General features: G+C 51.9%; 2 protein-coding genes across 2 annotated transcripts in view; one reads left to right on the top strand and one right to left on the bottom strand.

The window, feature by feature from the left end:
* Window positions 1-24,824, bottom strand: part of LOC149361143 (uncharacterized) — a 34,441-nt gene extending 9,617 nt beyond the window's left edge. Inside the window, exons 1-2 of the mRNA XM_089568006.1 lie at window positions 24,791-24,824; window positions 15,421-15,443 (exon numbers count right to left, since the gene is read on the bottom strand). Coding sequence (XP_089424132.1) covers window positions 15,421-15,443; window positions 24,791-24,824 — 57 coding nt within the window. The remainder of the gene's footprint in view (window positions 1-15,420; window positions 15,444-24,790) is intronic.
* Window positions 24,825-25,533: 709 nt separating this feature from the next.
* The window catches only part of LOC149361141 (uncharacterized), a 48,692-nt gene continuing 48,487 nt past the window's right edge, over window positions 25,534-25,738 (top strand). The window contains exon 1 of the mRNA XM_089568004.1: window positions 25,534-25,654. Within this exon, the coding sequence (XP_089424130.1) occupies window positions 25,570-25,654 (85 nt within the window). The 5' untranslated portion in view covers window positions 25,534-25,569. The remainder of the gene's footprint in view (window positions 25,655-25,738) is intronic.

The raw sequence follows: 25,738 nt of genomic DNA, 5'->3' as shown, positions 1-25,738 counted from the left end.
GGTAGTAGGATCTGTGTGAACAGAAGGGATTTGACATGGCTTTCTCGGCGCGCCAGCTGACATGCCCACTGAAGGCGCTCAGGAAAGGTAGGCTCCTTTTGTAGTCGGATGATGTCGCTCCAGGTGGCATCAAGTAGAATTGATGGCGTGGTGATTCTTGCGCGCAGTCTCCGTAGAAAGGACGCGCGGTGCTGACCAGGCAAGTTGCATCTCGATGTGCGTTGGCCGCCTGAGTCCAGTCCGGTAGTAGGATCTGTGTGAACAGAAGAAAGGGATTTGACATGGCTTTCTCGGCGCGCCAGCTGACATGCCCACTGAAGGCGCTCAGGAAAGATAGGCTCCTTTTGTAGTCGGATGATGTCGCTCCAGGTGGCGTCAAGTAGAATAGATGGCGTGGTGATTCGTGCGCGCAGTCTCCGTAGAAAGGACGCGCGGTGCTGACCAGGCAAGTTGCATCTTGATGTGCGCTGGCCGCCTGAGTCCAGTCTGGTAGTAGGATCTGTGTGAACAGAAGAAAGGGATTTGACATGGCTTTCTCGGCGCGCCAGCTGACATGCCCACTGAAGGCGCTCAGGAAAGGTAGGCTCCTTTTGTAGTCGGATGATGTCGCTCCAGGTGGCGTCAAGTAGAATAGATGGCGTGGTGATTCGTGCGCGCAGTCTCCGTAGAAAGGACGCGCGGTGCTGACCAGGCAAGTTGCATCTTGATGTGCGTTGGCCGCCTGTGTCCAGTCTGGTAGTAGGATCTGTGTGAACAGAAGAAAGGGATTTGACATGGCTTTCTCGGCGCGCCAGCTGACATGCCCACTGAAGGCGCTCAGGAAAGGTAGGCTCCTTTTGTAGTTGGATGATGTCGCTCCAGGTGGCGTCAAGTACAATAGATGGCGTGGTGATTCGTGCGCGCAGTCTCCGTAGAAAGGGCGCGCGGTGCTGACCAGGCAACTTGCATCTTGATGTGCGTTGGCCGCCTGAGTCCATCTGGTAGTAGGATCTGTGTGAACAGAAGAAAGGGATTTGACATGGCTTTCTCGGCGCGCCAGCTGCCATGCCCACTGAAGGCGCTCAGGAAAGGTAGGCTCCTTTTGTAGTCGGATGATGTCGCTCCAGGTGGCGTCAAGTAGAATAGATGGCGTGGTGATTCGTGCGCGCAGTCTCCGTAGAAAGGACGCGCGGTGCTGACCAGGCAAGTTGCATCTTGATGTGCGTTGGCCGCCTGAGTCCAGTCTGGTAGTAGGATCTGTGTGAACAGAAGAAAGGGATTTGACATGGCTTTCTCGGCGCGCCAGCTGACATGCCCACTGAAGGCGCTCAGGAAAGGTAGGCTCCTTTTGTAGTCGGATGATGTCGCTCCAGGTGGCGTCAAGTAGAATTGATGGCGTGGTGATTCTTGCGCGCAGTCTCCGTAGAAAGGACGCGCGGTGCTGACCAGGCAAGTTGCATCTCGATGTGCGTTGGCCGCCTGAGTCCAGTCCGGTAGTAGGATCTGTGTGAACAGAAGAAAGGGATTTGACATGGCTTTCTCGGCGCGCCAGCTGACATGCCCACTGAAGGCGCTCAGGAAAGGTAGGCTCCTTTTGTAGTCGGATGATGTCGCTCCAGGTGGCGTCAAGTAGAATTGATGGCGTGGTGATTCTTGCGCGCAGTCTCCGTAGAAAGGACGCGCGGTGCTGACCAGGCAAGTTGCATCTTGATGTGCGTTGGCCGCCTGAGTCCAGTCCGGTAGTAGGATCTGTGTGAACAGAAGAAAGGGATTTGACATGGCTTTCTCAGCGCGCCAGCTCACATGCCCACTGAAGGCGCTCAGGAAAGATAGGCTCCTTTTGTAGTCGGATGATGTCGCTCCAGGTGGCGTCAAGTAGAATAGATGGCGTGGTGATTCGTGCGCGCAGTCTCCGTAGAAAGGACGCGCGGTGCTGACCAGGCAAGTTGCATCTTGATGTGCGCTGGCCGCCTGAGTCCAGTCTGGTAGTAGGATCTGTGTGAACAGAAGAAAGGGATTTGACATGGCTTTCTCGGCGCGCCAGCTGACATGCCCACTGAAGGCGCTCAGGAAAGGTAGGCTCCTTTTGTAGTCGGATGATGTCGCTCCAGGTGGCGTCAAGTAGAATTGATGGCGTGGTGATTCTTGCGCGCAGTCTCCGTAGAAAGGACGCGCGGTGCTGACCAGGCAAGTTGCATCTTGATGTGCGTTGGCCGCCTGTGTCCAGTCTGGTAGTAGGATCTGTGTGAACAGAAGAAAGGGATTTGACATGGCTTTCTCGGCGCGCCAGCTGACATGCCCACTGAAGGCGCTCAGGAAAGGTAGGCTCCTTTTGTAGTTGGATGATGTCGCTCCAGGTGGCGTCAAGTACAATAGATGGCGTGGTGATTCGTGCGCGCAGTCTCCGTAGAAAGGGCGCGCGGTGCTGACCAGGCAACTTGCATCTTGATGTGCGTTGGCCGCCTGAGTCCATCTGGTAGTAGGATCTGTGTGAACAGAAGAAAGGGATTTGACATGGCTTTCTCGGCGCGCCAGCTGCCATGCCCACTGAAGGCGCTCAGGAAAGGTAGGCTCCTTTTGTAGTCGGATGATGTCGCTCCAGGTGGCGTCAAGTAGAATAGATGGCGTGGTGATTCGTGCGCGCAGTCTCCGTAGAAAGGACGCGCGGTGCTGACCAGGCAAGTTGCATCTTGATGTGCGTTGGCCGCCTGAGTCCAGTCTGGTAGTAGGATCTGTGTGAACAGAAGAAAGGGATTTGACATGGCTTTCTCGGCGCGCCAGCTGACATGCCCACTGAAGGCTCTCAGGAAAGGTAGGCTCCTTTTGTAGTCGGATGATGTCGCTCCAGGTGGCGTCAAGTAGAATAGATGGCGTGGTGATTCGTGCGCGCAGTCTCCATAGAAAGGATATTGCGATATTATACTTTATGCAGATGACACCAGTGTGTTTTTTTTCAGAAAAACAGTTATCTGCACTAGAAACCTTCTCGAACACCTGGCTACATGAGCTTTCATGCTGGCTCCGGATAAACCAAATGCAATTGAACGTTCGGAAAAGAAAGTACGTAATGTTTAAGCCGCGAAATAAACCTGAAGATTTTAATATCCAGGTCAAGTACCAAGACTCAGCCCTTGAACGCGTTTCCATTTATAAGTTCTTAGGTGTCTTATTTGAGGAAAACTTAAGCTGGACTTCTCATATAAATAAGGTTCACACAAATATCTCTAGATCTCTAGGCATTTTGTATAAAGTGAGATATTTGGTTCCCAGCTCTATTAAACGTCAGTTGTATTTTGCTTTAGTACAGTCTCATTTACATTACTGTCTGTTAATCTGGGGCACCACTACCAAGACAAACTTGCACAGGCTTGAGATATTGCAAAAACGAGCTCTGCGTTGCACAGAAGATGTAGGTCCGCTATAACATACATACCCATTATTCTTAAAACATAATTTACTCAAGATAAACGAACTATTTCAACTAAAGCTTGCATATCATATTTATCATGAAGTCACCCGTGACCCAGTTTCCTTTTATGCTTTATACTTCCCTAACAATAAACCTTATGATTTCAGGTATAGTAATTTTCAAATGCCTCTGATGAGAACGAATTATGGTATGCAGCGCATTGATTACTTAATTCCTGATTTACTTAATAAACACCCACGTATTATGGAACTTGTGCAGCAGCCTCGTTCCCCCCGTAACTTCAAGAACAATGTTAAAATGTACCTTCTGTCCCTATCTCCTCCATAAAATGTCCAGTTTCTAGTTTTTTTTGTTTTTGTTTTTTTTACTCGCTGCGTGTATGTCCAGGTTCGCTATTTTTGGTTTTGTTGTCCTAAAGACGTAGGAGGCATGCAATGCGGATTTCATTGTTTTTGGTTTGCGTGCTATTTCTCCCCTTGCCTGTATGTTAATTCTATGCATCTCATTGTTTGCTATTTCAATATTTTTGTTTTGTCCTAGCTACATTTTAGTTATGCGTTGTTTTTTCCTTTATTTTTCATTGCATCTGTGTTAATTATGTATAAGTCATTGATCGTTACATATAATTCATGCAGTACGTATGCGTTGTTGTTACTTTTCTTGTTTTTGCTTTGTGTACTTTACTGTGTAATTTTGCCACCCCCCTGAGCAATGTAACGGGTGACGGGGCCACGTCAGGCAAAAAATGAATTGCCTTTTGTCCCGTCACCTCTGACAAATCGATGTCAAAATAAACTTCACTTCACTTCACCAGGCAAGTTGCATCTTGATGTGCGTTGGCCGCCTGAGTCCAGTCTGGTAGTAGGATCTGTGTGAACAGAAGAAAGGGATTTGACATGGCTTTCTCGGCGCGCCAGCTGACATGCCCACTTAAGGCGCTCAGGAAAGGTAGGCTCCTTTTGTAGTCGAATGATGTCGCTCCAGGTGGCGTCAAGTAGAATAGATGGCGTGGTGATTCGTGCGCGCAGTCTCCGTAGAAAGGGCGCGCGGTGCTGACCAGGCAAGTTGCATCTTGATGTGCGTTGGCCGCCTGTGTCCAATCTGGTAGTAGGATCTGTGTGAACAGAAGAAAGGGATTTGACATGGCTTTCTCGGCGCGCCAGCTGACATGCCCACTGAAAGCGCTCAGGAAAGATAGGCTCCTTTTGTAGTCGGATGATGTAGCTCCAGGTCGCGTCAAGTAGAATAGATGGCGTGGTGATTCGTGCGCGCAGTCTCCGTAGAAAGGACGCGCGGTGCTGACCAGGCAAGTTGCATCTTGATGTGCGTTGGCCGCCTGAGTCCAGTCTGGTAGTAGGATCTGTGTGAACAGAAGAAAGGGATTTGACATGGCTTTCTCGGCGCGCCAGCTGACATGCCCACTGAAGGCGCTCAGGAAAGGTAGGCTCCTTTTGTAGTCGGATGATGTCGCTCCAGGTGGCGTCAAGTAGAATTGATGGCGTGGTGATTCTTGCGCGCAGTCTCCGTAGAAAGGACGCGCGGTGCTGACCAGGCAAGTTGCATCTCGATGTGCGTTGGCCGCCTGAGTCCAGTCCGGTAGTAGGATCTGTGTGAACAGAAGAAAGGGATTTGACATGGCTTTCTCGGCGCGCCAGCTGACATGCCCACTGAAGGCGCTCAGGAAAGATAGGCTCCTTTTGTAGTCGGATGATGTCGCTCCAGGTGGCGTCAAGTAGAATAGATGGCGTGGTGATTCGTGGGCGCAGTCTCCGTAGAAAGGACGCGCGGTGCTGACCAGGCAAGTTGCATCTTGATGTGCGCTGGCCGCCTGAGTCCAGTCTGGTAGTAGGATCTGTGTGAACAGAAGAAAGGGATTTGACATGGCTTTCTCGGCGCGCCAGCTGACATGCCCACTGAAGGCAATCAGGAAAGGTAGGCTCCTTTTGTAGTCGGATGATGTCGCTCCAGGTGGCGTCAAGTAGAATAGATGGCGTGGTGATTCGTGCGCGCAGTCTCCGTAGAAAGGACGCGCGGTGCTGACCAGGCAAGTTGCATCTTGATGTGCGTTGGCCGCCTGTGTCCAGTCTGGTAGTAGGATCTGTGTGAACAGAAGAAAGGGATTTGACATGGCTTTCTCGGCGCGCCAGCTGACATGCCCACTGAAGGCGCTCAGGAAAGGTAGGCTCCTTTTGTAGTTGGATGATGTCGCTCCAGGTGGCGTCAAGTACAATAGATGGCGTGGTGATTCGTGCGCGCAGTCTCCGTAGAAAGGGCGCGCGGTGCTGACCAGGCAACTTGCATCTTGATGTGCGTTGGCCGCCTGAGTCCATCTGGTAGTAGGATCTGTGTGAACAGAAGAAAGGGATTTGACATGGCTTTCTCGGCGCGCCAGCTGCCATGCCCACTGAAGGCGCTCAGGAAAGGTAGGCTCCTTTTGTAGTCGGATGATGTCGCTCCAGGTGGCGTCAAGTAGAATAGATGGCGTGGTGATTCGTGCGCGCAGTCTCCGTAGAAAGGACGCGCGGTGCTGACCAGGCAAGTTGCATCTTGATGTGCGTTGGCCGCCTGAGTCCAGTCTGGTAGTAGGATCTGTGTGAACAGAAGAAAGGGATTTGACATGGCTTTCTCGGCGCGCCAGCTGACATGCCCACTGAAGGCGCTCAGGAAAGGTAGGCTCCTTTTGTAGTCGGATGATGTCGCTCCAGGTGGCGTCAAGTAGAATTGATGGCGTGGTGATTCTTGCGCGCAGTCTCCATAGAAAGGACGCGCGGTGCTGACCAGGCAAGTTGCATCTCGATGTGCGTTGGCCGCCTGAGTCCAGTCCGGTAGTAGGATCTGTGTGAACAGAAGAAAGGGATTTGACATGGCTTTCTCGGCGCGCCAGCTGACATGCCCACTGAAGGCGCTCAGGAAAGGTAGGCTCCTTTTGTAGTCGGATGATGTCGCTCCAGGTGGCGTCAAGTAGAATTGATGGCGTGGTGATTCTTGCGCGCAGTCTCCGTAGAAAGGACGCGCGGTGCTGACCAGGCAAGTTGCATCTTGATGTGCGTTGGCCGCCTGAGTCCAGTCCGGTAGTAGGATCTGTGTGAACAGAAGAAAGGGATTTGACATGGCTTTCTCAGCGCGCCAGCTCACATGCCCACTGAAGGCGCTCAGGAAAGATAGGCTCCTTTTGTAGTCGGATGATGTCGCTCCAGGTGGCGTCAAGTAGAATAGATGGCGTGGTGATTCGTGCGCGCAGTCTCCGTAGAAAGGACGCGCGGTGCTGACCAGGCAAGTTGCATCTTGATGTGCGCTGGCCGCCTGAGTCCAGTCTGGTAGTAGGATCTGTGTGAACAGAAGAAAGGGATTTGACATGGCTTTCTCGGCGCGCCAGCTGACATGCCCACTGAAGGCGCTCAGGAAAGGTAGGCTCCTTTTGTAGTCGGATGATGTCGCTCCAGGTGGCGTCAAGTAGAATTGATGGCGTGGTGATTCTTGCGCGCAGTCTCCGTAGAAAGGACGCGCGGTGCTGACCAGGCAAGTTGCATCTCGATGTGCGTTGGCCGCCTGAGTCCAGTCCGGTAGTAGGATCTGTGTGAACAGAAGAAAGGGATTTGACATGGCTTTCTCGGCGCGCCAGCTGACATGCCCACTGAAGGCGCTCAGGAAAGATAGGCTCCTTTTGTAGTCGGATGATGTCGCTCCAGGTGGCGTCAAGTAGAATAGATGGCGTGGTGATTCGTGCGCGCAGTCTCCGTAGAAAGGACGCGCGGTGCTGACCAGGCAAGTTGCATCTTGATGTGCGCTGGCCGCCTGAGTCCAGTCTGGTAGTAGGATCTGTGTGAACAGAAGAAAGGGATTTGACATGGCTTTCTCGGCGCGCCAGCTGACATGCCCACTGAAGGCGCTCAGGAAAGGTAGGCTCCTTTTGTAGTCGGATGATGTCGCTCCAGGTGGCGTCAAGTAGAATAGATGGCGTGGTGATTCGTGCGCGCAGTCTCCGTAGAAAGGACGCGCGGTGCTGACCAGGCAAGTTGCATCTTGATGTGCGTTGGCCGCCTGTGTCCAGTCTGGTAGTAGGATCTGTGTGAACAGAAGAAAGGGATTTGACATGGCTTTCTCGGCGCGCCAGCTGACATGCCCACTGAAGGCGCTCAGGAAAGGTAGGCTCCTTTGTAGTTGGATGATGTCGCTCCAGGTGGCGTCAAGTACAATAGATGGCGTGGTGATTCGTGCGCGCAGTCTCCGTAGAAAGGGCGCGCGGTGCTGACCAGGCAACTTGCATCTTGATGTGCGTTGGCCGCCTGAGTCCATCTGGTAGTAGGATCTGTGTGAACAGAAGAAAGGGATTTGACATGGCTTTCTCGGCGCGCCAGCTGCCATGCCCACTGAAGGCGCTCAGGAAAGGTAGGCTCCTTTTGTAGTCGGATGATGTCGCTCCAGGTGGCGTCAAGTAGAATAGATGGCGTGGTGATTCGTGCGCGCAGTCTCCGTAGAAAGGACGCGCGGTGCTGACCAGGCAAGTTGCATCTTGATGTGCGTTGGCCGCCTGAGTCCAGTCTGGTAGTAGGATCTGTGTGAACAGAAGAAAGGGATTTGACATGGCTTTCTCGGCGCGCCAGCTGAGATGCCCACTGAACGCGCTCAGGAAAGGTAGGCTCCTTTTGTAGTCGGATGATGTCGCTCCAGGTGGCGTCAAGTAGAATAGATGGCGTGGTGATTCGTGCGCGCAGTCTCCGTAGAAAGGGCGCGCGGTGCTGACCAGGCAAGTTGCATCTTGATGTGCGTTGGCCGCCAGTGTCCAGTCTGGTAGTAGGATCTGTGTGAACAGAAGAAAGGGATTTGACATCGCTTTCTCGGCGCGCCAGCTGACATGCCCACTGAAGGCGCTCAGGAAAGATAGGCTCCTTTTGTATTCGGATGATGTCGCTCCAGGTGGCGTCAGGTAGAATAGATGGCGTGGTGATTCGTGCGCGCAGTCTCCGTAGAAAGGACGCGCGGTGCTGGCCAGGCAAGTTGCATCTTGATGTGCGTTGGCCGCCTGAGTCCAGTCTGGTAGTAGGATCTGTGTGAACAGAAGAAAGGGATTTGACATGGCTTTCTGGGCGCGCCAGCTGACATGCCCACTGAAGGCGCTCAGGAAAGGTAGGCTCCTTTTGTAGTCGGATGATGTCGCTCCAGGTGGCGTCAAGTAGAATAGATGGCGTGGTGATTCGTGCGCGCAGTCTCCGTAGAAAGGACGCGCGGTGCTGACCAGGCAAGTTGCATCTTGATGTGCGTTGGCCGCCTGAGTCCAGTCTGGTAGTAGGATCTGTGTGAACAGAAGAAAGGGATTTGACATGGCTTTCTCGGCGCGCCAGCTGACATGCCCACTGAAGGCGCTCAGGAAAGGTAGGCTCCTTTTGTAGTCGGATGATGTCGCTCCAGGTGGCGTCAAGTAGAATAGATGGCGTGGTGATTCGTGCGCGCAGTCTCCGTAGAAAGGGCGCGCGGTGCTGACCAGGCAAGTTGCATCTTGATGTGCGTTGGCCGCCTGTGTCCAGTCTGGTAGTAGGATCTGTGTGAACAGAAGAAAGGGATTTGACATCGCTTTCTCGGCGCGCCAGCTGACATGCCCACTGAAGGCGCTCAGGAAAGATAGGCTCCTTTTGTATTTGGATGATGTCGCTCCAGGTGGCGTCAAGTAGAATAGATGGCGTGGTGATTCGTGCGCGCAGTCTCCGTAGAAAGGACGCGCGGTGCTGGCCAGGCAAGTTGCATCTTGATGTGCGTTGGCCGCCTGAGTCCAGTCTGGTAGTAGGATCTGTGTGAACAGAAGAAAGGGATTTGACATGGCTTTCTGGGCGCGCCAGCGGACATGCCCACTGAAGGCGCTCAGGAAAGATAGGCTCCTTTTGTAGTCGGATGATGTCGCTCCAGGTCGCGTCAAGTAGAGTAGATGGCGTGGTGATTCGTGCGCGCAGTCTCCGTAGAAAGGACGCGCGGTGCTGACCAGGCAAGTTGCATCTTGATGTGCGTTGGCCGCCTGAGTCCAGTCTAGTAGTCGGGTCTGTGTGAACAGAACAAATGGATTTGACATGGCTTTCTCGGCGCGCCAGCTGACATGCCCACTGAAGGCGCTCAGGAAAGGTAGGCTCCTTTTGTAGTCGGATGATGTCGCTCCACGTGGCGTCAAGTAGAATAGATGGCGTGGTGATTCGTGCGCGCAGTCTCCGTAGAAAGGACGCGCGGTGCTGACCAGGCAAGTTGCATCTTGATGTGCGTTGGCCGCCTGAGTCCAGTCTGGTAGTAGGATCTGTGTGAACAGAAGAAAGGGATTTGACATGGCTTTCTAGGGGCGCAAGCTGACATGCCCACTGAAGGCGCTCAGGAAAGGTAGGCTCCTTTTGTAGTCGGATGATGTCGCTCCAGGTGGCGTCAAGTAGAATACATGGCGTGGTGATTCGTCCGCGCAGTCTCCGTAGAAAGGACGCGCGGTGCTGACCAGGCAAGTTGCATCTTGATGTGCGTTGGCCGCCTGAGTCCAGTCCGGTAGTAGGATCTGTGTGAACAGAAGAAAGGGATTTGACATGGCTTTCTCGGCGCGCCAGCTGACATGCCCACTGAAGGCGCTCAGGAAAGATAGGCTCCTTTTGTAGTCGGATGATGTCGCTCCAGGTGGCGTCAAGTAGAATAGATGGCGTGGTGATTCGTGCGCGCAGTCTCCGTAGAAAGGACGCGCGGTGCAGACCGGGCAAGTTGCATCTTGATGTGCGTTGGCCGCCTGAGTCCAGTCTGGTAGTAGGATCTGTGTGAACAGAAGAAAGGGATTTGACATGGCTTTCTAGGGGCGCAAGCTGACATGCCCACTGAAGGCGCTGAGGAAAGGTAGGCTCCTTTTGTAGTCGGATGATGTCGCTCCAGGTGGCGTCAAGTAGAATAGATGGCGTGGTGATTCGTGCGCGCAGTCTCCGTAGAAAGGACGCGCGGTGCTGACCAGGCAAGTTGCATCTTGATGTGCGTTGGCAGCCTGAGTCGAGTCTGGTAGTAGGATCTGTGTGAACAGAAGAAAGGGATTTGACATGGCTTTCTCGGCGCGCCAGCTGACATGCCCACTGAAGGCGCTCAGGAAAGGTAGGCTCCTTTTGTAGTCGGATGATGTCGCTCCAGGTGGCGTCAAGTAGAATTGATGGCGTGGTGATTCTTGCGCGCAGTCTCCGTAGAAAGGACGCGCGGTGCTGACCAGGCAAGTTGCATCTTGATGTGCGTTGGCCGCCTGAGTCCAGTCCGGTAGTAGGATCTGTGTGAACAGAAGAAAGGGATTTGACATGGCTTTCTCAGCGCGCCAGCTGACATGCCCACTGAAGGCGCTCAGGAAAGATAGGCTCCTTTTGTAGTCGGATGATGTCGCTCCAGGTGGCGTCAAGTAGAATAGATGGCGTGGTGATTCGTGCGCGCAGTCTCCGTAGAAAGGACGCGCGGTGCTGACCAGGCAAGTTGCATCTTGATGTGCGCTGGCCGCCTGAGTCCAGTCTGGTAGTAGGATCTGTGTGAACAGAAGAAAGGGATTTGACATGGCTTTCTCGGCGCGCCAGCTGACATGCCCACTGAAGGCGCTCAGGAAAGGTAGGCTCCTTTTGTAGTCGGATGATGTCGCTCCAGGTGGCGTCAAGTAGAATTGATGGCGTGGTGATTCTTGCGCGCAGTCTCCGTAGAAAGGACGCGCGGTGCTGACCAGGCAAGTTGCATCTCGATGTGCGTTGGCCGCCTGAGTCCAGTCCGGTAGTAGGATCTGTGTGAACAGAAGAAAGGGATTTGACATGGCTTTCTCGGCGCGCCAGCTGACATGCCCACTGAAGGCGCTCAGGAAAGATAGGCTCCTTTTGTAGTCGGATGATGTCGCTCCAGGTGGCGTCAAGTAGAATAGATGGCGTGGTGATTCGTGCGCGCAGTCTCCGTAGAAAGGACGCGCGGTGCTGACCAGGCAAGTTGCATCTTGATGTGCGCTGGCCGCCTGAGTCCAGTCTGGTAGTAGGATCTGTGTGAACAGAAGAAAGGGATTTGACATGGCTTTCTCGGCGCGCCAGCTGACATGCCCACTGAAGGCGCTCAGGAAAGGTAGGCTCCTTTTGTAGTCGGATGATGTCGCTCCAGGTGGCGTCAAGTAGAATAGATGGCGTGGTGATTCGTGCGCGCAGTCTCCGTAGAAAGGACGCGCGGTGCTGACCAGGCAAGTTGCATCTTGATGTGCGTTGGCCGCCTGTGTCCAGTCTGGTAGTAGGATCTGTGTGAACAGAAGAAAGGGATTTGACATGGCTTTCTCGGCGCGCCAGCTGACATGCCCACTGAAGGCGCTCAGGAAAGGTAGGCTCCTTTTGTAGTTGGATGATGTCGCTCCAGGTGGCGTCAAGTACAATAGATGGCGTGGTGATTCGTGCGCGCAGTCTCCGTAGAAAGGGCGCGCGGTGCTGACCAGGCAACTTGCATCTTGATGTGCGTTGGCCGCCTGAGTCCATCTGGTAGTAGGATCTGTGTGAACAGAAGAAAGGGATTTGACATGGCTTTCTCGGCGCGCCAGCTGCCATGCCCACTGAAGGCGCTCAGGAAAGGTAGGCTCCTTTTGTAGTCGGATGATGTCGCTCCAGGTGGCGTCAAGTAGAATAGATGGCGTGGTGATTCGTGCGCGCAGTCTCCGTAGAAAGGACGCGCGGTGCTGACCAGGCAAGTTGCATCTTGATGTGCGTTGGCCGCCTGAGTCCAGTCTGGTAGTAGGATCTGTGTGAACAGAAGAAAGGGATTTGACATGGCTTTCTCGGCGCGCCAGCTGACATGCCCACTGAACGCGCTCAGGAAAGGTAGGCTCCTTTTGTAGTAGGATGATGTCGCTCCAGGTGGCGTCAAGTAGAATAGATGGCGTGGTGATTCGTGCGCGCAGTCTCCGTAGAAAGGGCGCGCGGTGCTGACCAGGCAAGTTGCATCTTGATGTGCGTTGGCCGCCAGTGTCCAGTCTGGTAGTAGGATCTGTGTGAACAGAAGAAAGGGATTTGACATCGCTTTCTCGGCGCGCCAGCTGACATGCCCACTGAAGGCGCTCAGGAAAGATAGGCTCCTTTTGTATTCGGATGATGTCGCTCCAGGTGGCGTCAGGTAGAATAGATGGCGTGGTGATTCGTGCGCGCAGTCTCCGTAGAAAGGACGCGCGGTGCTGGCCAGGCAAGTTGCATCTTGATGTGCAGTTGGCCGCCTGAGTCCAGTCTGGTAGTAGGATCTGTGTGAACAGAAGAAAGGGATTTGACATGGCTTTCTGGGCGCGCCAGCTGACATGCCCACTGAAGGCGCTCAGGAAAGGTAGGCTCCTTTTGTAGTCGGATGATGTCGCTCCAGGTGGCGTCAAGTAGAATAGATGGCGTGGTGATTCGTGCGCGCAGTCTCCGTAGAAAGGACGCGCGGTGCTGACCAGGCAAGTTGCATCTTGATGTGCGTTGGCCGCCTGAGTCCAGTCTGGTAGTAGGATCTGTGTGAACAGAAGAAAGGGATTTGACATGGCTTTCTCGGCGCGCCAGCTGACATGCCCACTGAAGGCGCTCAGGAAAGGTAGGCTCATTTTGTAGTCGGATGATGTCGCTCCAGGTGGCGTCAAGTAGAATAGATGGCGTGGTGATTCGTGCGCGCAGTCTCCGTAGAAAGGGCGCGCGGTGCTGACCAGGCAAGTTGCATCTTGATGTGCGTTGGCCGCCTGAGTCCAGTCTGGTAGTAGGATCTGTGTGAACAGAAGAAAGGGATTTGACATGGCTTTCTCGGCGCGCCAGCTGACATGCCCACTGAAGGCGCTCAGGAAAGATAGGCTCCTTTTGTAGTCGGATGATGTCGCTCCAGGTGGCGTCAAGTAGAATAGATGGCGTGGTGATTCGTGCGCGCAGTCTCCGTAGAAAGGACGCGCGGTGCTGACCAGGCAAGTTGCATCTTGATGTGCGTTGGCCGCCTGAGTCCAGTCTGGTAGTAGGATCTGTGTGAACAGAAGAAAGGGATTTGACATGGCTTTCTCGGCGCGCCAGCTGACATGCCCACTGAAGGCGCTCAGGAAAGGTAGGCTCCTTTTGTAGTCGGATGATGTCGCTCCAGGTGGCGTCAAGTAGAATACATGGCGTGGTGATTCGTCCGCGCAGTCTCCGTAGAAAGGACGCGCGGTGCTGACCAGGCAAGTTGCATCTTGATGTGCGTTGGCCGCCTGAGTCCAGTCCGGTAGTAGGATCTGTGTGAACAGAAGAAAGGGATTTGACATGGCTTTCTCGGCGCGCCAGCTGACATGCCCACTGAAGGCGCTCAGGAAAGATAGGCTCCTTTTGTAGTCGGATGATGTCGCTCCAGGTGGCGTCAAGTAGAATAGATGGCGTGGTGATTCGTGCGCGCAGTCTCCGTAGAAAGGACGCGCGGTGCAGACCGGGCAAGTTGCATCTTGATGTGCGTTGGCCGCCTGAGTCCAGTCTGGTAGTAGGATCTGTGTGAACAGAAGAAAGGGATTTGACATGGCTTTCTAGGGGCGCAAGCTGACATGCCCACTGAAGGCGCTCAGGAAAGGTAGGCTCCTTTTGTAGTCGGATGATGTCGCTCCAGGTGGCGTCAAGTAGAATAGATGGCGTGGTGATTCGTGCGCGCAGTCTCCATAGAAAGGGCGCGCGGTGCTGACCAGGCAAGTTGCATCTTGATGTGCGTTGGCCGCCTGAGTCCAGCCTAGTAGTCGGATCTGTGTGAACAGAAGAAAGGGATTTGACATGGCTTTCTCGGCGCGCCAGCTGACATGCCCACTGAAGGCGCTCAGGAGAGGTAGGCTCCTTTTGTAGTCGGATGATGTCGCTCCACGTGGCGTCAAGTAGAATAGATGGCGTGGTGATTCGTGCGCGCAGTCTCCGTAGAAAGGACGCGCGGTGCTGACCAGGCAAGTTGCATCTTGATGTGCGTTGGCCGCCTGAGTCCAGTCTGGTAGTAGGATCTGTGTGAACAGAAGAAAGGGATTTGACATGGCTTTCTCGGCGCGCCAGCTCACATGCCCACTGAAGGCGCTCAGGAAAGGTAGGCTCCTTTTGTAGTCGGATGATGTCGCTCCAGGTGGCGTCAAGTAGAATAGATGGCGTGGTGATTCGTGCGCGCAGTCTCCGTATAAAGGACGCGCGGTGCTGACCACGCAAGTTGCATCTTGATGTGCGTTGGCCGCCTGAGTCCAGTCTGGTAGTAGGATCTGTGTGAACAGAAGAAAGGGATTTGACATGGCTGTCTCGGCGCGCCAGCTGACATGCCCACTTAAGGTGCTCAGGAAAGGTTGGCTCCTTTTGTAGTTGGATGATGTCGCTCCAGGTGGCGTCATGTAGAATAGATGGCGTGGTGATTCGTGCGCGCAGTCTCCGTAGAAAGGACGCGCGGTGCTGACCAGGCAAGTTGCATCTTGATGTGCGTTGGCCGCCTGAGTCCAGTCTAGTAGTAGGATCTGTGTGAACAGAAGAAAGGGATTTGACATGGCTTTCTCGGCGCGCCAGCTGACATGCCCACTCAGGTAATTGTCAGGTTGTTAATGTATATTAGAAACAATAGCGGCCCGAGTACGGAACCTTGAGGCACGCCGGAGGTAACAGAGCATGGTGAGGAATCAGCGTTATTTGCAGTGACTAATTGAGTTCTGTTACGCAAAACACTCTCGATCCATGAAAGAATGTTTGGGTCGATGTTCAGTTTACCGAGCATAAAACAAAGTAGTTGGTGATTAACAAGATCAAATGCTTTCTGAAAATCTAAAAATACGCAGTCAATGAAAAGTACCTTGTCTAATGCATCAAATAAATCATGGGTGAAGGAAATGAGTTGCGTTTCACAAGAAAATGATTGACGAAAGCCATGCTGATGAGGGAAAAAAACGAATGATTTTCTAGAAATTTAACCAGATTAGAATAAATTACATCTTCAAACAGTTTACACGCGACACTGGTTAATGATATGGGTCTGTAATTAAGGGCACAATGAGCATCACCAGACTAGAATATTGGTACCACCTTACCCACCTTCGAGTCCCCGGGCAGCGGTCCTGAATTCAAAGATCGCGAAAACAGTGCACACAAGTAAATGGAGGAATAAACACTTGTATTTCTTTAAAAATTTAGAATTTATGTCGTCGATTCCCGAAGACGAAGAAATTATGAGATTATTAATTAGACTTTCTGTACCAATACTGCCAAACACAATTGGGTCCATTAATGGCCGACAGGCTGCACAGGCTGAAAAGAGGGCAGAGATCAGATGATTGCTGTAAAAAAGCATTAGTGAAGGCGTCGTTAAGCTCTTGAGGGCACTCTGATGAAGGAGTGGTAGCGCCGCTTCTATTGTTTAGGGCTATTGCTTTATGCTTGGGACCAGAAATTATGTTCCAAAATTTTTTGGCATTATTAATCAACAAAAACGGAAGCTTACTGTGGAAAAAAAACTGCTTGGCGTTTTTTAAGGCTTTTCGATAATCAGTTGTTATGGCACGATACAAATCCCAGTGATCAGAGCAACCGGTGGTTTTCGCTGTGCGATGAGCTCGTTTTTTTTTACTTAAAAGGCGTTTTAATGCGGAAGTGAACCACGAGGAACGTTGCTTGCCTGATATGACGCGTAAAGGTATGTATTAAGGCGAAAGCCTTTAATGCCTCATACTGTCGTGAGCAGACGCGTCGGCAGGAATGTCGACAGACGCGTCGGCAGGAATGTCGACAGACGGGTCGGCAGGAGTGTCGACAGACGCGTCGGCAGACTTGTCCGCCTTTCGGCGTCACTGCTTAAAAATAAACTGCGCCGAGGGTGGGAATCGAACCAGGGCCTTTGGCATTTGAAGAGGAGACGCTACCACTCTGCCAAGAAGGATCAAGGTTCCAGCATGAATAAAGGCGCATCTAGTGAATGCATAGGTTTCATAAATAAAATAAAAGGAATAAAGTCAAGAAAAAGAAAATAGAAATAAGGAAATAAGCAAAAATAAAAACAAAATAAAATACGATATGAAAATAAAAATAAAAACAAAAACAAGAAAAGGAGCAAAAAGAATAAATTATGAAAAATAAAAAATAAATATAAAACAAACAGTGTGCCAGGAAACGCTTTCGCCTTGCAGCACTTTAGAGAGCCAAAGTGCCCCCTGAGTTTTTTTTTTCGGACTAGAAAATGAACCTTTTCTTTAAAAAGGCGCCAGTTCGTTTCGACAGTACGGCTATAAAAGTTTGGCATGCACTCACCTAAGAAGATTTCGAGTTCTGTGTTAACCGACGGAAAACTGGCCTTTGAATAATCTCTGATATATTTGGGACCGGGTCGCACACGTGTGTTAGTGTCTTTAAGCTCAAACTGGATGAATGAGTGGTCACTGAGGCCTGGTAGAAATGCCACTGAATGAACAAGCTCAGGAAGCGTAGTCAGAACAAGGTCAAGAATATTAGCGCTAGTAGTGGTGGTTCGGGTTGGCAGGGTAATCAGCTGAAAAAAATTGAAGTAAGTGCACATATTTGTGAAGCCAGTCGTGTCAGGTGACGAATCTAAAGTGGAAGCAAACGCGCCAGACCAATTTATTTTTGGCATGTTGAAATCACCAAGTAAAAATTTTGGCGAAGAAGGAAATCTAACTAAAATTCGATTGAGCCCATCATGAAGTTCACGACAAAAAGACGATGGAGCATTTGGAGGGCGATAGCATGCGCAGAAGATTACGTCTCGATGATTAATGCGTATAGAGGCCATAGAGGCGCATACAATTTCTAGTGAAGAAACAAGTGACACGTGTGAATAATGCCGACGATCACCGACCGCTATCAGAACACCGCCTCCTATTCTGTCTCAATGGTCACATCGATGAGTAATGAAATCCTTTTCCCAGTTTAGTATCTCATCATTCGAAATCTTTGAATTCAGCCAGGTTTCGGTGAGTACCAAAATGTCTGCATCGCACGTATCGATGAGAGTACACAGATCATCACGCTTGTTAACAACACTACGAATATTAGTGAACAAAACACATAAGTCATTTGGAAGCTCATGACCACGAGCACGTAGCTATGCGGTAGAATTATCGGCTGGCAAGGCACTACTAACAGGGCTGCGTGGGGATGCTTCGTTATTGATATGATATTCACCGACGCTATCTGATGCCGAAATGTAGATGCAACACTTATTCTTTATGAACAATTTGTTCTGACGAATAGTGTACTTCTTAAGGCGGAGGCTTGGGCAAGTTGCTTGGGCAATGCGAAGAAGGCCAGGCGGCTTGATAATCCAACGTCTAAGACGACCGTCATACCTTACATTCACAAACTGTCGCATAGGGTCAAGAAGTGTGCGGGACGCGTTGGCATTCGAGTGGTCTTTTCTGCACCCAACAAACTCAGTGCCTAGTGAGAGCGCGTCAACAATGACGAACCATCGCACGCCCCGTGTGGCATCAACCATCAAGGACGCTACACTGACTGTCAGTGCGGCGTGGTCTATGACGTGCCGCTCTCCTGTGGTAAAACGTACGTCGGGCAAACAGGCCGCTGTCTTAACACCAGACTAAGCGAGCACGCCAGATTACATTCTACAGGAACTGGCAGCAATCTAGCCATACACTGCAAAAACTGCCAGTCAAAAAACTGCACACCTTTCTTGGACCGCACGAGCGTTATTAAGAAATATAGACCGAAAAGAGCAAGGGAAGTGTTCGAGGCACTAATCATTCATCAGAGAGGACAGAACTGCGTCAGCAAGCCATCCATTAAGCTACTTGACAAAGAAATTCGCTATCTAACTTTGTGACTTGTGCATGCACCTGCAATGACTGCACTTTATGTATCTGAGTGTCTGTACTGTTATTCTTTGTTTTTTTACTTTCCGGATATATATTTCGCTTCTGGCGCAATAAAAATCGAGTTGCTAGTAGCGTCTTGGGCTGTGTTGTTCTTCCTTCGTCCGGTGTCTAGCGCTGTTCTACTTATATAGCGTACTTCTCTCCACTTGCCTGTCCAAAGTCAAAAAGTTTTTTACGTGCGTTACGAGTTGACAAGCAGAATCTTCACTAACCTTTACCCCAGCATTTTTCATTTTGCTTCGGTCAGTAAACACAGCTTCTCGGATCTTAAAATTCGTAAACATGACTATGACAGGACGACATTTGTCATACGAAAATTTACCCAGCCGATGCGCGCGTGCTACAGCCTCGCTGTGTAGCTCAAGGTTCATTTCAGAAAGAAACTTTTCACGCACGAGTTTTTCAGATTCATCTCATGTTTTGTTTTCCGTGTCAGGGAGGCCGTGAAAAAGTAGATTATCGCGTCGCGACCTGTCCTCGAGGTCGTCCAGTCGTTTATGAAACGCCTCTGCTTCATTCTGTACAGCCTCAGACACTTCCCGGGTAATGTCAAAGGCGCCGGGGGCTTGCGAGGCAGCTACTTTTTCTTCGACGGCAACAAGCCTTTCGTTCATGCCGGCCATCTGACGCTCTAGCTTTGACGCTCATGTTTGCCGAACTTCATTCAGCTGGGAGGGTATTTCGCCGTGGTTCTTGTCAATTTTTTCGTTTAAAGATTTTAACAGAGTGACTACGCCATCATTGGACTGGCTAGGATCTTTTTGCCACCTAAGAGCAATAATTTCAGCACATATACGCATTCGCAGACCATGCACATAAATACGCTTGGGCATGGTAAAAGCAGCAGGTTGACATTACTTGTGCGTTTACAGTGTAAAGAAGGACATGGACTGGCCTGCACCAAGAAATAGAATAACATTGGTCGTTGCTGCATTGCTGCTGCTGTTCCATGCCCACTGAAGGCGCTCGGTGATTGCCAGTGCTTAAATGGGTGCGATACATTTGATGACTGTCACGATGGGGCTTGCGCGGCCAAAGGTGCAGACCACTTGAAGGCAATGGCTTCTTCTGGTGGCGTCGGGCAACATTCGCTCATTCGTTGCGAGTCGGGCTTCAACTGTTCAGGCAGCCGAAGAGGTGATACGGGGGGCTCAGCCGATGTCAGGCAGGGAACGTGCTGCCGGTCGCTCGTATCATGACAAAGGCCGCTCCAAGATAGCATCTGCACCAAGAAATAGAAGAACATTGCTGCTGCTGTTCCATGCCCACACTGTCTATATGCCATATGCCATGTCCATATGCCTCGTTCTCGCTTCAATAAAGCAGTTGTCAGTAGCGCCCGTGTTCGTCTTGTGTTTCTGTCGTCCCGTCTTTTGCGCTAAAATATGCCTGTGAAGTCTGAACACCAACTAGCCCAACACTTAACCCTTTTTTCAGCTTTGGTCGCGTGCGGGAAAAGACGTCGATTTCTTCGCGCTCCACGGCTCTGGAAATTGAGTTTTTTTTTCGTTTCAACAAGTGATACGGCATCGTCTAGTTCACGACATCAAACTCCCAATTGGTACTAACCACACAGCTACGGTAATTGAAAAGTTATTTAGTGGGTTTTTTCATTACCTCGATAATTAGAGGGGTTTTGCCGCATATTGTGTACGCCGGGGCAGCGAGTGTGATCCTACACCTATTCTTTTCCTATATTGAACCCAATATTTTCAGGAATATCTGAAAGAGTTCGCTGAAGCACCCGGTATATATTGTCACGACCAGAAGAGCCGCGAAGGTAGGCGTCGGCAAGAACCCAAGACTGGGAGCCTTCTTTTAATTATAGAGCCAGCTTCCACGACACCAAAACAGAACAAGCGCGCCGCGAGAGGCCACCGCCGCTTCGTCGTCCTCTTCGATTCAGCGCGGAGGCCGCGCGGCGCGTAAGGCGCGTGGCAATATTTCCCCTCGCGAAAGCAAACATCGTCTCGATGTGGAATGGGGTATGTACAGTGAGAGGAGGAGGAGAGAAAAACAAAAGAATAGGGGTGAGGTGGACTATACAACGTGCGCTAAATGAAATGCGGCGAGAGTCTAGGTCACACGTGGGGTAAGGGGAAAAAGGTAAGAAACACAGCGTGAACGCAGCGCTCAGTCACGCGAAAAGTACGGCTTTAAGCGCACTACATGCACAATTTCAGGCCGTTGACGCTGAGGGCCGACGATCACAGTTCCGTGGGGTACAACTTCGTAGTTGACGCTGTTCAGGCGGCGCAGGACTCTGTACGGGCCAAAGTACCTATTTATAAACTTTTCGCACAATCCCTTGCGGCGCACGGGTGTCCACACCCATACGTGGTCGCCGGGTTCGTAGTGCACGTCCCTGTGCCGAAGGTTATAGTGTCGGGCATCGGCGGATTGCTGGTCCTTGATGTGCAAACGGGCCAGCTGACGGGCCTGCTCTGCTTGTTCCACGAAGTGGCCTGCTTCAGGGGGGAGCTCTGCGCCGCCATACGGCAGCATGGCGTCTAGCATCATGCGGACCTCTCTGCCATACACGAGACGGAACGGGGTGAACTGGGTGGTTTCCTGCGTCGCGGTATTATATGCGAAGGTGACGTACGGCAAGACCTCATCCCAGGTTTTGTGTTCAACGTCGACGTACATCGAGATCATGTCCGCCAATGTTTTGTTGAGCCGTTCCGTTAGACCATTGGTTTGGGGATGATACGCTGTTGTTGGTCGATGCGCAGTATGGCTAAGCGTTAAGACGTCGCGTAGAAGTCGGGCTGTAAACGCCTTGCCTCGGTCAGTAATGACGGCCGATGGGGCGCCGTGTCTAAGCACGATGTCGTGCATAAAGAAGTGGGCAACTTCGGCGGCAGTACCTCGAGCAAGGGCCTTTGTTTCAGCGTAGCGGGTCAAGTAGTCTGTGGCGACTACGATCCACTTGTGGCCGGACGACGAGAGAGGAAATGGCCCCAGAAGGTCCATGCCGACTTTGTCGAATGGTATTTGTGGTGGCTCGATGCACTGAAGCAGTCCAAGAGGCTTGAGCGCGGGTTTTTTCCGCCGCTGGCATTGCCGGCATGTCCGGACATAATGCTTGACACTTGAAGTTAGGTTGGGCCAGTAATATTTCTTCCGGATTCGGGATAAGGTCCGTGTAACTCCAAGATGGCCGGAAGTCGGTTCATCATGGCAGGCAAGGAGGACTTCATCCCGGAGATCGGACGGTATGACGAGCAGGTAAGTTGTCGGACTTGAAGTAGAGTTCTTTTTATAAAGCACCCCTCTCTGCAGGCAGAACGATGATAGTCCACGAGCTAGGTATCGTGGTATTTCAGGTCGCCCGCCTTCGAGATGTTCGATGAGCAGACCCAGCTCGGCGTCGGCACGCTGTCTGGAAACGAGCTCAGACGTGCTGACCGCTCCAAGGAAGCTATCATCGTCGGTGGTGCCTTCTGGAGGAGGTTCGACGGGAGCGCGTGACAAGCTGTCAGCGTCGGTGTGCTTCCTGCCTGACTTGTAGGTGACGGTGAAATCGAATTCCTGCAGGCGTAATGCCCAAAGTGCTAGGCGGCCGCAAGGGTCCTTTAAATTTTTCAACCAGCACAGCGAGTGGTGGTCGGTGACGATACGAAACGGTCTACCATACAGGTATGGGCGGAACTTAGCGGCGGCCCAGACTACCGCCAAACATTCTTTTTCCGTAGTAGAGTAGTTCAACTCAGCGCGCGACAGTGCGCGGCTGGCGTAGGCAATTACTTTGTCGACGCCATTTTGCCGCTGTACTAGAACAGCGCCAAGACCGACGTTGCTCGCATCCGTGTGCACCTCCGTGTCAGCATCTTCGTCGAAATGTGCCAGGATGGGCGGCGATTGGAGTCGGCGTCGTAACTCGTCGAAGGCAGTCTGCTGTTCGTTGCCCCAGGAAAATGACGTGTCATCACGGGTGAGGAGTGTCAGGGGGCTGGCGAGCTGGGCGAAGTTTCTAATGAAGCGGCGATAGTAGGAGCACAGGCCCAGGAAGCGTCGGACTGCTTTTTTGTGGGCGGGAACCGGAAAGGCAGCAACGGCAGCAAGCTTCTCTGGGTCAGCGCGGATTCCGTCAGCACTAATGACGTGCCCGAGGAACTTCAATTCGGTGAACCCAAAGTGGCATTTTTCTGGTTTGAGGGAGAGGTAGGCGGATCGAACGGCTTCGAGGACAGTCCTGAGGCGGTGCAGATGTTCCGTGAACGTTGCGGAAAAAATGATGACATCATCAAGATAAACAAGACAGGTCTGCCACTTCAAACCGGTGAGAACGGTGTCCATCATTCTTTGGAACGTGGCAGGAGCACAGCAGAGCCCGAATGGGAGGACACGAAATTCATACAGCCCGTCCGGTGTGATGAAGGCGGTTTTCTCACGGTCCCTCTCATCAACTTCAATCTGCCAATAACCGCTTCTGAGGTCGACCGAAGAGAAGTACTTGGCTTGACGAAGTCGGTCGAGGGAATCGTCGATACGCGGGAGCGGGTACACATCTTTCTTGGTCACACTGTTCAGCTTCCTGTAGTCTACGCAGAACCGTAGTGTCCCGTCTTTCTTTTTCACGAGGACGACAGGAGACGACCACGGACTGCTTGACGGTTGGATGACGCCGTCTGTGAGCATCTCTTCGACCTGTGTTTGAATAGCATCTCGCTCACGAGGGGACACACGATAGGGCTGCTGATGGATGGGTCGGGCTCCTTCATGCGTGATAATGCGGTGTTTAACTATCGACGTTTGGCGCACTTTAGACGACGACGTGAAACACGCACCAAACTCCCGCAAGAGGTCCTGGAGTTGCCTCTTTTCAGTCGGTGGAAGGCCTGGATTTATGTCTACGTTGGTGACCGCTTCGGCGTCAGCTCCAGGTGTGTCCTCCGCACAAGCAAAGCATTCGGCCACTTCCTGAACATGGTCGACGTAAGCGATGGCTGTGCCACGGAACAGATGTCGATGCTCATTGCAGAAGTTGGTGACAAGGACCTCTGTACAACCGTCATGAAGGGATCCAAGGCCCCGTGCCACCGCAACCCCCTTAGTGAGTACGAGGGAGACATTAGGCTCGACAACCCGGAGTCCCCTATGTGGCTCGTCGCAGGTAACTCTAGCGAGAATGCTGGCACGTGGTGGCACCGTAACGTTATCGTCGGCGACTGGCAGGGCGGACCGAGAACCCTGGTGCGCAGGTTCTTCTGTGGCCATTGCGGTAGAAAACGTCACCAAGCGGTTCGGCAGGTCTATGATAGCACCGTGCTCGCGAAGAAAGTCGATGCCAAGGATGACATCGCGAGAACATTCGCGGAGAACGAGAAAAGTGGCAACGAATGTGCAGCCTCGAACCGTAACCCGGGCCGCACACATGCCGAGTGGTGCGACAAGATGTCCGCCTGCCGTGCGTATATCGGGGCCGTCCCAGGGTGTCGTCACTTTTTTCAGGGCCGTCGCAAGCTGTCCGCCGAACACCATATATTTATATGGTGTTCGAAGGTCAAATTTCTATTTTTTTTTAGCCAAACGATGAGCAGTACATACAGGGTCCTTTCTAAAGGTAGTAGGACTCATTTTTTTGTCCTAAGATTTATTAATGAGAACACCATAAACGGTTAGAATTTTTTAAAGTAGCACCCTTCTCCATCTACACACAGCTGTCAATGAGTTTTCCAGTTTTCTTACGCCTCCAGGAACGCCGGGACCGGAATGTTGTTTGCTCCCTAGTCATGGCCTGTGGAACCGCCTCTACCGATCCCTGATGCTTCCCCTTGGGCGTCGATTTCATTCTCGGGGACAGAAAAAAGTCTGTCGGGGTCACGTCGGGGCTGTAGGGGGGCTGTGGCAGCGTTGCCACCTTGTTCTGGGCACGATACTCCACTACGCGGAACGCTGTGTGGCTCGGCGCGTTGTCATGGCGCAGCCGCCATTTGTTGGCGATGGCTGGGATCACACGAACAATGAGTTTGCGCAGTCTTTTGATTACTTCCACGCAAAAAACTGCACGAACTATTTGTCCAGGTGGTACGAACTCTTTGTGGATGACTCCATGTCGATCAAAAAAGCAAATTAGCATGGACTTTTGCTTGGATTTGGTCATTCGCGCTTTCTTGGGGCGTGGGGAAGAAGGGGTGTGCCATTCTGAGCTCTGCTGCTTGCTCTCCGTTTCGTATTCAAGCACCCCCGCCTCGTCACAGGTCACTACGTCACCCAAAAAATCGGGGTCCTCATTCACGTGATGAAGAAGATCCTGGCGGATCGCTTTCCGGCTGGCCTTTTGCTCCTCTGACAACACTCGCGACACCAACTTCGCGCACACTTTCCTCATGACTACGTTTTCTGTCACCATCTCAAAAACTTGGGCTTGAGGAATGCTAAAGTCATTAGCAATTATTCTGATACTCATTCTACGATCAATGTTCAGTAACTTTTTCCTCGCGACACCTTTTCGTTGGTCTTGCTGGTCGAAGAGCGTCCGGAGCGGTGGTCGTCTTCCACTCTTTCCCTACTTTCTCGGAACAGCTTGTGCCACTCAAAAACACCTGACCTACCCATGGCAGCATCACAGTAGGCCTCTTTAATCATGTCGTGAGTATCTTTGCCCGTTTTACCAAGCTTTACACACAATCTGATCGCGTATCGGTGATCCAGTAAGCGCTCCATGGTTCTGCATGACGAGGCGTTTCGACAGGAGTTCACAGTACAAGCGACCTGCTCTCTTCAACGGCCGAGAGCCGACTGCAGATTTTCCCGAGCATTCCCAATATCCCCCTCCAACGATCCTGCTCGCGCAGACCGCCTCTCGACCGCCCATTCGCCCAAGAAAAAACAGTCCTACTACATTCAGAACAGACCCTGTGCACCCTCAAGTTGCAAGTTGGTGCGAATGAGAGGTCGTGTAGCTGCATTCTTCCGCTCCGCGACCCACTTGCTAATGGCATGCAAGGTTTCTTGATGTTCTCATAGACATCGATTGCACTTATCCACTCTCCCTGGCCTGCAAAATTTGTGTTTTTTTATGCGCCTTGCAGGCTTCTTTTCCAAAAAAAAAGCTTATATTGACCTACACTTCCTCCGTCTTCATCGCTTGCTGAAATATCGTCCTTTCGACGGCCGTTCCGAATACTCCTATCAAACAGAAGTTTCACGGACGGCTGAAACGACCGTTCTTGTTTCTCGGTTGCTACGGGGAGCTTTCCACGAACTGTGTTGAATCAGCCACCGCCGCACAGAGGCGACCATTCATTTCTTTCCTTTTCTATCTTTCGATGCCATTACTGGGTTAGTACGCGTACCGAACCACTCCGAGTTCCTACCACGATTTTCTACCATGATTCGTGTCGTGTTCTCTGTGATGCTGCTGCTACCCTGTACTGCCGGGACCATGAGTGAATGCGAACCAAACCCCGGAGATGGTGCGTGCCCGCTTGCAGAGTGCAAACCTTATTCTGCCGTGTGCATTTTGTCTGCTCATTGACAGTGTTGGAATTTTCCACGGA

This window comes from Amblyomma mixtum, chromosome 2, assembly GCF_055824585.1.
Source record: "Amblyomma mixtum isolate Tamu chromosome 2, ASM5582458v1, whole genome shotgun sequence".
In the NCBI taxonomy this organism is placed as follows: Eukaryota; Metazoa; Arthropoda; class Arachnida; order Ixodida; family Ixodidae; genus Amblyomma; species Amblyomma mixtum.
Note: the sequence above shows the minus strand (reverse complement) of the source record. Positions and strands in the feature narration are given on the sequence as shown.